Here is a 14,144-nt window from a genome sequence, read left to right as displayed (position 1 = left end):
TTCCCACTCTATCATGTAGTAGGACTGTATAGCGTGCAATTCACTAAGGTAAAGTTTCTCATGCCTTTCAGCTTTTTGGATGCTATTCCCCCTGCTGGAAATGTCATTACTCTTTCTCCACTTGCCCAACCCCTTTTCTTTTTCAGAACTCAACCAAACATCACTTCTTCCAAAAAGCCTACTCCAATGCTCTTCATTCATTTTGCTTAGGTCTGTGATGCTCCCGTCTCTATGCTCCTGCAGCCTCCCACAAATCCCTCTAAAACAGATAAGCTCCAGCATTATAATTTTGGTTTTGGTTCTCTCTCTTATAGCAATGTGCACCATTTCTTGAGAGGAGCTGTTTCTTTCTGTTCTATACACCGGCATCGCCTGACCCACAGTAGGTATGAAATAAATATTTGTTGGATGAATAAATATTTGAATAAATTTCAGTTTGGTCTGTGAGAAAACCAAAATAGCAAATCAGAGCAGAATGTTCTCTATTACTGGTAGCTGTGGCTAAAAACAAAATTCCACCTCTCTTCTTCCAAAATTCCTGAGAGCTACTGGGGTGTCACTGTCAAGGCTTATGTTGCCATGAAAAGATGCTTTGCTGGCTTTCTACCTATCAACCCTGCCTCCTGTCTCTTACGGCATGCAGCAAATTCATGGCTTTGACCTTAAGCAGGGTTTAGTTGGGTTTATGAAAGTACAAAAGCAGAGAGAAAAGGGAGAGAGAGGAGAGGAGAGAGAAGAGAGGAAAAGGGAGGAAGGAGAGGAGAAGAGAGAGAAGAGAGGAGAAGGGAGGAAGGAGAGAGGAGGAGAATAGCGTGGAGGAGAGGGAAAGAGAAGGGAAGGAATGGGAGAGGTGGAGAGGGAAAGATGCCTGGTACATGCTCATTTTTTTAAATGCCAACAGACCCAGTACCTTTCTTTATTCCCTGCCTCCCTTCTTTCCTCCTTTTGCCTTCCTTCCTTCCTTCCTTCCTTCCTTCCTTCCTTCCCTCCCTCCTATCCAGATTAAGCTGAACTGAAGACTTTCCAAGCGAATGATTTCCCTTCCCTTCCCCTACTCCTTAAGGAAAGAATTGGGGTGTTAATGCAGAAGTGGAAAGGAAGAATCAGAAGATTCCATGGAAATGCTGACTCCGGGGTAGCCAGGGTCCCCAAACACTCATGAAGCTCATACCACAAACTTGTCTGCCTTCAGGGCACTGGGATGGGATGCAGCAGTGGATAATGGAGTTGGTCCTTACATTCTGCTCACTGATGGGGAGGCAGGCCATAGGTATTATAGTAAACCACTACTTGTATAATATCAAGGCAGGTAAGTGTCACAAGGAACTCTAGAGCAGCTTGAAGGGGTAGATCAGGATGGGAGTGCCTTTTTAGGCTGGTGGTCAGAGAAGACCTCTGTTCTGGGTCACACCTGAGCTGCTCTATGAAACGCTGGGAGAAGAGTGATATCTAAGCAGTGGGAGCAGCACATGCTAAGGCCCGAGGAGGAGAGCAGGCTCAGCAAGCTTAAGAAACAGTGCAAAGGCCTAAGAGGCCACGGTGAAGTGAGCAAGGGCATGAGTAGCAGGACTGAGGTCAGAGGATGGGCTGGCCATGCCAGATTCTGTAGGGCCCTGTAACCCATGGCTGGGTCTTTGGGTGAGAGGTGCAATAGGTGGCCAGGTTGTGCAGACTTTTAGTATGGTGCCACATCAAGAAAAAGGCTTACATTATGGCCCAATCCATCACTAAAACCCTGGAATTCCCTGGGAAAAATTCTTCAGGGCCACTGATTCTCCATTTTTTTCTGTAAGCCCCACAGACATTGAGTGGCGCCTTGCAGGCTTCTGTTGATAAGAATCCAGTGATACAGAGCTGGAAGGTTCTTACTTCTGAGGGTTGAACCTAAAACTCTGCAACATTTCAGGACTTACAGCCACGTGGTTCCTTCACCCAAGAGCTCTCACTTTTCCTATTTTCTTTCTTCCTATATGCTTACCAAGGCCAGGTGCCTGGGCTTCTACTTCTTTACCTATTCAGTTTAACACATCTATGTTTGCCCTTTATATGTTTGCCCTGTCTGTCCAAAAGCATCTTCTCACTGTAAGCCTTTCCTGATTCTCTGAAGTTAGATCCAGTGTCTCCTGCGCACTGGCTGCACCCTCTGTACCCTCGATCGTAGTGAGCAGAATGTTGTCTCATCATCTGTTTGCTACACAGTGAGTTCCTTGGAATTAGATACCCATTTTCTTTTCCCTATTAACCCCATAACTTAGCACAGAGCATGGTGATATATTTTATTGACTTTACAAGTTAGAATTCAAGAGAGGGAAAGAAATGTTTGCTTCACCTTAAATGAAACATATATTTTTTTTTCTGTGGAAAAAGGGATGGGGGAAATATTCTGTGGACAGTGGAGAAGAACCAATAAAAAGAACTTTGCACATTTTTCCCACACTGAAGAATGTCTTTAAATATGAAACATGATATCGTTGAAATGGCATTAAGGAGGCATGGTGGGGAAATGCAACTGCTAAGGGTTTGGAATACCAATATTGGGCTCTCATTCAGACACAGAATAATTCTAGCTAGTAAGTCTCCTGGTTATAGCCACATTACCTCCTTTCTCTAGTGGAGAAGCCCCATACCCCAGGATCTTAGGGAGATAAAACCTCTTCAGTGACTGCGGAGGTGTGGGGCTTTCTCACTGGAGGAAGGAGGCAATGTGGCCATCACCAGAAGGTGGAATGACTGAGGGGCAATAGGAATCTCTTTTAGATACAGCATTTATCAAACTTAAGGGAAAGCTAAGACAGATGGGCAGAGGAAGGAGGAGGAGGAAGAAGAGGAGGAGGGAGGGAAGAGGGAAGAAAGAGAGAGAAAGAGAGAAAGAAAGAGAGGGATTTCATCTTTTGTGTATTTCTGATTCATTTGTTGCCCCTTGACACTTTATAACAAGCTCATGTTTATAAAGCTGAAACTAAATCTCTACTATAGATTTATTTTTTCTTGATTCTATCCCCCCCCCTTATTTTTGATTAAATTACTCTTTCAGAGCATCCTTGATAATAATCTTATAGTTGGGTGGGAAGCAGTCAATGCAGAGTCAACAGAATTGACCACGTAAACTCATTTCAGACTCTGGCAGGGACTGCTCATTGTCTGCCAAATTTCTCTCTTACAAATAACCTCAATTTTATATGGAAACAACATGTTCAGACAGAAGACTACCTTTCCCTGTCTCCCTTACAGCTAAGAGTGGCAATGAACTATGAGGAGAAGTGATTGGTGGAATTTCCAGAAAGACTCACCTAGAAGGTGCTCCTCTTTGGGAGTTTTGGTTCTCCCTCCCTTATGCTGCCTAGAACACAGATGTAATGGATGTACTACAGCAGCCATGTTGTGACACTGAGATGACTCTGAGAATGGAAGCCAAGGACTAAAAATGGTGGAAAAGAAAGACAGAAGCAGCCTTGGTGCCTGACAATTTGAAACTACTGTTATCCCTGTGCCTCCCAGCTCCAGATTCATTTTATAAGAAAGAAAACCAACTTCTATCTTGTGTAAGTGACTGTGATTTGAGACTGAAGATACTGTGAGAAAGACTCTTAAAGCCATTTCCAAATATATCCATGCTTCTAACCCTTTTCTTGCATATCAAGCTTCAACTGGAATAACATCTCTTGCTGTAACACCTTTGTCAGCTCTCCTGATTTCCTTGGATCACTCTTTTTCTTGAGTTCTGTCTAGCATTCTGAGTATCTAGTCTTCCCCAAGCACTATGAGCAGGCACAAATTAGTCCACATAACAATGCTGACTTTGGGAACTACTTTTCCTCAAATATCAGTACTGTACAATGTATGCAGTAGGTACTCAAAACATGCTTACTAATTAAATTGGAAGTAAAGACTGTTACTTGCCAAACCCTGGAGAAGTAACATTTTCCACCTATACTTTTTGAATATTTGGTGGCCAAAATTGAATAGGCTTATTTTTCGTAAAGGAGGAAATATTTTAAAAACCTGGTTGTCTCTTCAGTTTAGCCACCAAGTAAGCATGGCAGCAGGTTCAGCGAACAGGTTGCATGGGCCAGAATGGACACAGGTTGCATGGGCCACAATGTCAGGATTCAGCTGTCATCATAGACAAACTAGGTTAATGTCTTAATGACTAAGAGAAAAGAGAAAATGAGAGGGCACCGTGGAAGTCTCAAATGGCCATGTGCCACTCTTCAGGGGTAACCTTGGCAGAAAGCAAAAGACCTGGAATAAAAACAGTTTGTGTAAAATAACCCAAAAAAATATTATTACCAACATCTTGGCCATCTTTAAATGAAGTAAAATGAAAGGTAAGTTCATTGTTAGGCTAAAAGGAGGAAATAAACAAGAAACAACTTAAAAGATTTTATGATGCACACACAGTTAAAAAAAGAAAACAAAAATCATAGGTAAATTGAAACACAAACCCTGAGGTTTTAAGTTCTCCTAGGAAGAAATATTTTATTTTAAAACCCCTATTTCCCAGTGGGGGAACTTTGCTGTATCAATTGACAGGAGGCAGGAAAGACGAATAAGCAGTGCTTTCAAAGTGGTGTTTAGGGACTTCAGGGATGGACAAAGTGGCTTGCTTTTGCATTTGGCTTTCTCATGTAAGGACACCCTGACTGAGCAGATCTGCTAACCTCAGAATCAACCTAGAGTTTGGAGGAAGCTCAGGGCAGACTCACCAGTGGATGCCTTCACGCGTGCGGGCTTGCTTTTGTGCCTGCCTTTCTCGGCTGTCAGGAGGACATTGTACTCCTGTCCCGGTTCCAGGCCTCTCAAGACATAGGAAGTGGTGTTTCTTGGAAGCTGCACTCCCACCCACTGGCCTGTGGGGAGGCTGTAATTGAGGCGGTAGCGGTCAAACTTGGCCAACGGGGTCTTCCAGAACAGGGTCAGGCTGGTCTCTGCAGTTTCAGAAACCTGAAGGTCCTTGGGTGTGTCCAACTCTGGGAGGAGAACAGAGAGATGAATGCTCTTCAGGCTGCAAGGCAGGGCTGCTTCTGGGGTTGAAAGTCAACTGCCTCTGGGCTGGAATTTGGCCTCTGAGCTCCTCTGTGGGTTTGCCACAGAGGAGCTGAGGGACCACAGGAGAGTCACCTCTCTGGGTCTCTCTTTTTACTTTTGTAAAATAGGTCTAATTATACATTATCCACATGACTCCATTGGAGTCTGAGAAGATTAAAAATGTCATGGAATATCCATTCCATGAAATGCTAGTCAAATTTAAAGCGGTTAAAAGGAACCAACTATTGATAAAAGAAGCAATTTAGATGAATCTCGAGAGAATTATGCTGAAGGAAAAAAAGCCAGTTTCAAAAGGTTACATGCTGTATCGCTATGCACTGAATGTCTGTGCCTCCCTAAAGTTCTTATGTTGAAACCTAATCCCCAGAGTGAAGGTATTTGGATCTAGGGACTTTTGGGAGGCCTCATGAATGGGAGTAGTGCCCTTGTAAAGGAGACCTTGCCCCTTCTGTCCTGTGAGGGAACAGTAGAAAGATGGCCCACTGTCAGCCAGAAAGCAGGCCCTCATCAGACACCAAATCTGCTGGCATCTTGATCTTGGACTCTGCAGCCTTCAGAACTGTGAGAAATAAATTCCTTCTGTTTATAAGTTACTTGGTCTAAGATATTCTTGTTACAGTAACACAAATGGATTAATATGTGTAGGATCCCATTTATGCAGCATTCTTGAAATGGCAAAATCATAGAGATGAAGAACAGATAAATGAATGCCCAGGGTTAGGCAGAGGGGCAAAGGGAGGGAGGTGGCTGTGGCTGCAAAGGGTAGCACATGGGATTCTTGTAGTAAGACTGTTCTGTATCTTGAATCTAGTGGTGCATTCACAAATCTACATGTGCGATAAAATTGCATAGAACTAAGTATATACACACACATGAATGAGTGTATGCAAAACTGGTGAAATATAGAGTTGACAGATTACACCAATGTCAATTTCTCAGTTGTTATATTCGTCTACATTTATGCAAGATGCTACCCTTGGGGGAACCTGGGTGATGGGCACAGGGAATCTCTCTGTATAATTTCTCAAAATTGCATATGAATCTGCAATTATCTCAAAATCAAAAGATTAAAAGAAAAAGAATTGTCATGTAAATGCCCAGCCTTGCATCCTGCATAATGTAGAATCTCAACGATGCTCCATCTCCTCTTTACACACCAGCCTCCCTCTTCCTCATAGTGTCTGCAGGGAGGTAAGCTGGGTGCTGGGGGCTGGGGGCTGGGGGAGAGGCAGAGGAGGAGTTTTCTTTTTGCAGTGCATACTTATTAGAAAAATGGAAAAAAAAATCTTGAGGGAAGAATCAATGACCTCAAATCAGGTAACCCTTCAGCATCTTCACCTGCAGGCTGTGGCTACAGGATATGACAGGTAAGTGCAGAGCCTGGACTTAAACTACAATCCCGTTACTTATAATCTGCTTGACAGGGGTATAAAAGTTAGGTGTTTTCTCAGAGAAAACCCCACAGATGTGTTTGGACTAGACAATGGTTTATTTAAAAGATGCAATTGATTACCAACTTAAAAATGTTCGTGAATTTCTTATAAAGTCTGGTTCCAATTTTTCTTTTAAAAAATCCCGGCTAGGCATAGTGGCTCACGAGTCCAATCCCAGCACTTTGGGAGGCCAAGGCGGGCGGATCATGTGGTCAAGAGATTGAGACCATCCTGGCCAACACGGCGAAACCCAGTCTCTACTAAAAATAGAAAAATTAGCTGGGCATGGTGGCGCACACCTGTAGTCTCAGCTACTTGGTAGGCTGAGGCAGGAGAATCTCTTGAACCCAGGAGGTGGAGGTTGCAGTGAGCTGAGATCATGCCTCTGCACTCCAGCTTGGTGACAGAGTGAGACTCCATCTCAAAAACAACAACAACAACAACAACAGCAACAACAACAACAACAACAACAAAAATCCCCAGTCTCCCTTTCCGTACAGGGGATGATGTTGGCATCACACAGATGGACCACACTTATGTTCCTTTTGAATTTTGACATTGGGGCTAGGTGATACTACAGGGCCCTTTCTCCTCTGGGCTTCTACTTTTTCTCTTTGAATAGGTTTTGGCCACATGGGCCCTGTCTCATCTGCCCAGCACCTGCTCAGTGGGATGGGAATCCCAGGTGTGCCTCACCTGTGGCTGCGTTGATGGTCGCTGGATTGCTCTCCTTGTCTTCCTTCACAGCAGAAACTCCAATCCCATATTCAGTCCCTGGCCTCAGACCTAAGGAGAGAATGTGCAAGTTGAGATTCATCCTGAAATCAGAAAGACTTTCAGAGGATGATAAAAATGGCTTTGAGTTGGTCTCTGAAGGCGACGACCAATGTTCAGAATGTTTTACAAAAGAACTCGCTGCAATCCAAGTAAGCAGTAATTCTGGAAATTGGACTTATTTCTGAGGATTGCAAATGGGGACACATGGGAGCAGGTGCCCATCCTTTAAGGGCCCTCTAGGGCTGGCTGGCTCAGGCTTGCAGAGATGCAGAGCTCACCTGTGAGTGTGGTTTTGGTTGTGGCTTGTTGGCTCTTTGGAACATCAACCTCAGCGTGGTCCCCTCCAGAGATGGGAGCATACTTAATTCTGTAACTGTCAATAGCTGCTTTGCCATTCCTCCATTCCAGGGTGATGCTGTTATCTGTCTGGGAAACACGTCGAAGGTTCCTGGGAGCATCGAGGCCTGTTTGAGAGAAGAAGGAGCATTTGCATTGAACATATCAGTCACAAGAGAGCAAGAGTCTTTGATAGCCCAAGCTGACATATGAAATGTGCCTGGAACTGGAGATAAATTACAAAATCTCAGCACATTCATCTGTCCCCATAGTTGATGTGCAAATCTAAACAAGTGCTGCAGATTTGGCACCTTTCCCTATTACGGATGAGTGCGACACTTTAGTCATTTGTGTTTTTCTCAGACTTTGTGGTTAAAGAACAATGCAAAGACTTAAAAATAAGTTCATGCGTGTAAAAGCTGGTCTTTTGCATTTTCTCATCATATTTCTTTCTTTCTTTATTTTTTTGAGACAGAGTCTCCCTCTGTCACCAGGCTGGAGTGTAGTGGCATGATCTCGGCTCACTGCAACCCCTGCTTCCCAGGTTCAAGTGATTCTCCTGCCTCAGCCTCCTGAGTAGCTGGGATTACAGGAGCACACCACCATGCCCGGTTATTTTTTAAAATTTATTTATTTTTATTTTTGTTTTTATTTTTGAGACGGAGTCTCGCTCTGTCACCCAGGTTGGAGTGCAGTGGCGCGATCTCGGCTCACTGCAAGCTCTGCCTCCCGGGTTCATGCGATTCTCCTCTCTCAGCCTGTAGCTGGGACTACAGGCACCCACCACCATGCCTGGCAATTTTTTTTTTTTGTATTTTTAGTGGAGATGGGATTTCACTGTGTTAGCCAGTATGGTCTCAATCTCCTGATCTCATGATCCGCCCGCCTCGGCCTCCCAGAGTGCTGGGATTACAGGTGTGAGCCACTGCACCCGACCCCAATTTTTGTATTTTTAGTAGAGACAGGGTTTTGCCATGTTGACCAGGATGGTCTTGATCTCTTGATCTCGTGATCTGCCTGCATCAGCCTGCCAGAGTGCTGGGATTACAGGCATGAGCCACCACACCCAGCCTCCTCATCATATTTCTAATAATTCACAAAGTACTTACTGAGCTCCGAAAAAATATTTACTGAATGAAAAATTGACACTTTCGAACTTTTAAAATAATGCCATAGGCTAAGGTGTTAGGAGGCTCATTTGTCATATATGTTTTCCATATACTGTATTTTACTTTAAAAATATTTATTTGAACTTTATTTTAATCAGAACTTTTGTCTCAGAATATCTGACCAGCATCTTCTATATAGGCCCCCCAGCCCCAAAAGTGCTTTGGAAGGTTATTTGGAATTTTTTTTGAAAAATTAATTAATAAATTGCTACAATATTTTAAAATTTACATGAGTAGAAATACTCCTTTTTTTTTTAACTGTAAAATGAGCCTGGAAGATACCCCAACATGGAGTGGGATGGAAATCTTTCAATCTTTCCTTTACTGTATCTGTTAACAGGCAGAGGCCTTTTACCTGTTGTGAAGGTCTCTTTGGCTGGGTTGCTTGACATGTCGCCTCTGCGGGAGATGAGGGACACCTCGTACTCAGTGTCGGGCTTCAGGTTCCCGATGGAGTACTGATTCTCGTCCTCTGTGAGATCGATGGTGGTACGGTCGCCTGGCACGTCTTTGATGCCGTAGGTCAGCTCAATGCCGTCTATCTCAGCCAGGGGCTTGAACCAGGTGATCAAAGCAGTGGTGTCTGTGACATCTTTCACCTCCATCTGGCTAGGGGCATCCAAGCCTATGATGGGCATAGGACAGAGAGGTTTCAGAGGTTAGGGCCAGTGCCTGAGGCTGAGCAGAGAGGACTTTGTAATTCTCCAGATCTGTGGGTGAATGCTTAGATAGATACTAACGGCTTGACTTTATTTTACCTTTCTGAACCTGTTTTTGGTTTGATAAACTATAAGTAGGGATAATAGCAGCTACCTCTAGTGTTTTTTGTTTTTGTTTTTTGTTTTTCAAATCTTAACAGAGATAAAGCTTGCAAAACATCTAGCACAAAGCCTGGCCCATGGAGTCACATGAAAACGAAAAAAAAAAAGGTTGTTCTTTTGTTATTATCATTATTGGTATTATTACTGTTCTCATAAGTTGAGGAAACATGCTTTGGGGATACTTTATTTGAAAAAATGAACTTGGTCTCTTTAAATTTTTAATTAGGCAAAACTTCCTGGATGGTTCAAAACTTTTCCAACAGAATTACAAAGCAGAGAAGTGAGGCAGTAGACTGTCTTGACAGTGTATGAAAAGTTATTTTTGATGAAAAGGAATTCACGCAAGAAAGTCATTGCTATTTCCAGCCGTGCCTATCTTTGCATGCTCTTCTTGACCTTTTCTGCCCCACCCACTATCTGTTGTACTCTGACAGATGCTCAGAGCTCTGGAAGCACATTATGCTGTTGGGCACCACCTGGTCTCTGTACATGCTGTTCTCTCTTCTTTCTAAGACCACACTTCCCTGTAAAAATCTCCTATGCATCCTTCAAAATCCCACTTAAATGTTGTCTCCTAATGAGAAGCCTTTCTTAAACCCGGCTTCAGTAAGGTAAACATGTATTCCCTCCCTGTGGCTGCTACTGTCCTTAAAGAGCATTCTAATATCACATCTGTCTCATTGTTTCGTAACAGATTTCTGTACAGTTTGAGTCAATTTAGGTGGGGTTATTCATTCATTCAGAGAGTGAGTCTTTTTAAATTCCCAGTATAGAGACAGGCACATTCTGGGTATTCAGTGAATCTTCTTCTTCTTTTCTTCTTCTCCTCCTTCTCCTTCTCCTTCTCCTTCTCCTTCTCCTTTCTTCTTCTTCTTCTTCTTCTTCTTCTTCTTCTTCTTCTTCTTCTTCTTCTTCTTCTTCTTCTTCTTCTTCTTCTTCTTCTTCTTCTTCTTCTTCCTCTTCCTCTTCCTCTCCTTCTCCTTCCTCTTCCTCTTCCTCCTCCTTCTCCTCCTCTTCTTCTTCCTCTTCTTCCTCCTCTTCTTCCTCCTCTTCTTCTTCTTCCCTTCTTCTTCCCCTTCTGCTTCTCCTTCCCCTCCCTCTCCTTCCCCTTCCTCTTCTTCTTCTTCTTCTTCTTCTTCTTCTTCTTCTTCTTCTTCTTCCTCTTCCTCTTCCTCTTCCTCTCCTTCTCCTTCTCCTTCTCCTTCTCCTTCTCCTTCTCCTTCTCCTTCTCCTTCTCCTTCTCCTTCTCCTTCTCCTTCTCCTTCTCCTTCTCCTTCTCCTTCTTCTTCTTCTTCTTCTTCTTCTTCTTCTTCTTCTTCTTCTTCTTCTTCTTCTTCCTCTTCTTCTTCTTCTTCTTCTTCTTCTTCCTCTTCCTCTTCTTCTTCTTCTTCCTCGTCATCGTTGTCGTCTTCTTCTTCTTCTTCCTCTTCTTCTTCTTCTTCCTCGTCATCGTCGTCGTCTTCTTCTTCATGTTTGTGTTTTCAGCGTTTGTTCAGTAAACAATAACAAGTGACAGGAAATTGACTTTATATGGCGAATGAAAAGGAAGAATAATTCACAGCTGATTGTGAGAAAACTGCAGAGTCTGTTTTTGAAGTCTAGGTGTTGATACATCAGTCTCGGCTCACAGATGATATAAAATGCACAACGAAAATGATGCCACAAAAAAGGACAGAAGCTGCCTGCTCTATGTCATTATAGGTGCTAGCAAGCACTCAAACCGTACCTACTGCCTTCCTTAGTCCCCTTACATTAAAGAAGTGGAGATTCGGTCAAGGACACTGATGTCCCCCTAGATTTGGGGCCCTTGAATAGCAGAAACTAACAATGCTCTGTACTTATCAGGTGCAAACATGGTGCTTTGTTATTTATGTCTTGAGTCTTATGACAACCTCACAAGGAGGATACTGTAAACCCATTTTTCAGCTGTTGGATCTGGAGCTTAAAGAAATAGATTTTTCCAAGGTGATGGTGAATGGTAAAGATGAAATTCAAACTCAGAACTCATTGAATCCAAAGCCCCTCCTTTTCCCCCTTTACGTGACAACACCTTTCAAAAATATCGACCTCAAAAGTAAATATAATACCACCTTGATATAGATGCCAGACAGAAGGAGCCAAATGTTTTTGAACTGGAAATTTAAGGCCCTTTAAATCTGGAAAAAAGGTTAAAGGTTCAAAGGTTTCAGGTATATGTGGTAAATTGCGGCCGGCCACAGTGGCCGGCCAACATGGTGAAATCCTGTCTGTACTAAAAATACAAAATAAACAGGTAAATATCTGTCCCCCTATGTTGAAATTTATATGATTATGCAACTTCAAATGTTGGAATGTTTGTTCTAAAATAAGAAGAAATAAAGCAGACGATTCCCAAATTTAGATTTTAAAAAATCTAAAATAAGAAGAAATAAAGCAGACAATTCCCAAATTTAGATAAAAAAGAAAAGAGCAGTGAAAAAAAAAGTCTTTTGTATTGTCAGTGTACCTCCTCCATAGCAACTAAGCATTTGCTTTGTCTTTTCTTTGTCTTTCTGGTGATCTAATGATTTTTTTTTTTTCCTGTTGGTACCTGCTTTTCTACCTACCACAGAGTGATGTTGTCAGGATGATGGAAAACACTTACTTATGGAAGAGAAAATTCTTTGAATTGGCTCTGAGCTAGGCAAAATGTGCAAATATTTAAACGCAAGATGTTCTTTCTTGTCATTAGCAACTGATTTAATTTTTCCAACAACCCCTGCCAAGAAGAGTCAATTACTTAAAGAGTTGGCGCATATGTTATCTTGAAGAAAATAAAGAGGTTTTCCTATATGGAAGTGCAAAATTATGTACGTTTTTCTTTTTAAAACATTGCGGCCTGGCACGGTGGCTCACATCTGTAATCCTAGCACTTTAAGAGGCTGAGGTGGGTGGATCACTTGAGGTCAGGAGTTGGAAACCAGCCTGGCCAACATGCTGAAACCCCCTCTCTACTAAAATACAAAAAAATTAGTCAGGTGTGGTGGCGGGAGCCTGTAATCCCAGCTAACTGGGAGACTAAGACAGAAGAACCACTTGAATCCAGGAGGCAGAGGTTGCAGTGAGCTGAGATTGTACCACTGCACCCCAGCCTGGGTGACAGAAAAAAAGGAAAAAAAAAGTCGCTTCCTGTTGGAGCAACTCCAAATTCAGGTCTTTTTCTCACCAAATGATCTAGTACTGCTAAATCCTATTCTACTCCCAAGAAGTTCTGACATCATTAGTACTGAATGAAATTTTATTTAGGTTCCCATTGAAGAGATGGAATTAACATTCTGCATAAACCAGAGCCTAGTCAATGTTAGTGGAAATGGGGTTAAAGTTATAAAACTTACCCTGGCTTAAAGTTATGCCCCTGATAGTGTTACCTATATGTTGTTAAAGTCATTGAGCTTCTTTAAGCCTTAACATTAATATTTTCCCTTCCTCTGTCCTAGAACTGGGTGCTAATATTAAACTAGCCATATGGTAGATTGTTAGCAATGGGCTTAATTATCTTCAGGTAGTCACGCCCCTTTGAAAGGCGATTTTGAAATTCCTTTCATCAAGAGATGGATCTGTTTCTCTATTCCTTAAATATAAACTGGCCATGGGATGTGCTTTGATAGAAGTGATATAATGCCAATTTTGAACCTGTTCAATAGCTGTGTGAACAGGACCAGCATCCTGGAGAATGAGAGATCCTGCGAAACAAAAAGACACCATCTTGGCTAAGGTCATCCTAGGCCAATCCACCCCTAAAGCACACAGATATATGAGGAGTGCAGCCAAGAACAGATAAACTGCTCAGCTGAGCCCAAACCCAAATCACCAACATGCAAAGAATTGTTATTTTAAACCACTGTATCTGGACTTTTAAAAATGTAGCAAAAGTTAAATGATACAGATGCTATATGAGAAGGCACTTTCTCAACCAGGAGGCGCTATGAGGTACAATCAGCCTTATCATTCTATAAGTATTAAAGGTGATACTCACGTGTGGTGGTCACCCTCTTCAGGCCAGGGCCCCGGGTATTGTTTTTCACTATGTGCAGAGATATCTCATACTCTTGCCCAGGAGCCAGGCCAGTTTGCCGGTAAGAGGTCTCTGGCCTCCTCAGGCTTTTGGTGATCTCTCCCTCATCTTCTTTATTCTGAGAGATAGAGGCAGCTTAGTAAGACTTAGGGGAGGTGTCAGTCTCTTAATTTATGTGACTCATTCACTCTGCATTCATTCATTCCTCTTTTATTCTTTCATCTATTCATTAGGCACTTACTATGCATCAGATCAGTATGTGAGCTACAGAGGATACAGTGATGATAAAGACATTTCTCTAGTTTGTTTCTCCCTCTTGTAAACATTTACCCCTTTGTCATGCAAGTCAAATGACAGAATGTGAGAGCCAAAGGAATTCTGAAGGCACAAGCTCAATCCCTCCTTTGGTAGACTGAGGCCAGCATCAGAGAAGCAGGGTGATTGTTGCAAAGTCACACAGCTAGTTGGTGGCAGAGCCTGGGCTTAAATTCAGAGAACAAGTTCCCTCCCTCACGTGTACATTTGG

General features: G+C 42.7%; 1 protein-coding gene across 14 annotated transcripts in view; it reads right to left on the bottom strand.

The window, feature by feature from the left end:
- TNC (tenascin C) overlaps window positions 1-14,144 on the bottom strand; it is a 98,252-nt gene that overhangs the window by 48,526 nt on the left and 35,582 nt on the right. For all 14 annotated transcript variants that reach the window (XM_005580950.5, XM_005580952.5, XM_045373727.3 and 11 more), the window contains exons 6-10: window positions 13,580-13,736; window positions 9,120-9,389; window positions 7,538-7,723; window positions 7,179-7,268; window positions 4,707-4,970 (exon numbers count right to left, since the gene is read on the bottom strand). In XM_005580950.5, the coding sequence (XP_005581007.2) occupies window positions 4,707-4,970; window positions 7,179-7,268; window positions 7,538-7,723; window positions 9,120-9,389; window positions 13,580-13,736 (967 nt within the window). The remainder of the gene's footprint in view (window positions 1-4,706; window positions 4,971-7,178; window positions 7,269-7,537; window positions 7,724-9,119; window positions 9,390-13,579; window positions 13,737-14,144) is intronic.

Source organism: Macaca fascicularis, chromosome 15 (genome assembly GCF_037993035.2).
Source record: "Macaca fascicularis isolate 582-1 chromosome 15, T2T-MFA8v1.1".
Lineage (NCBI taxonomy): Eukaryota > Metazoa > Chordata > Mammalia > Primates > Cercopithecidae > Macaca > Macaca fascicularis.
This window is presented reverse-complemented; position numbering and strand designations above follow the sequence as displayed.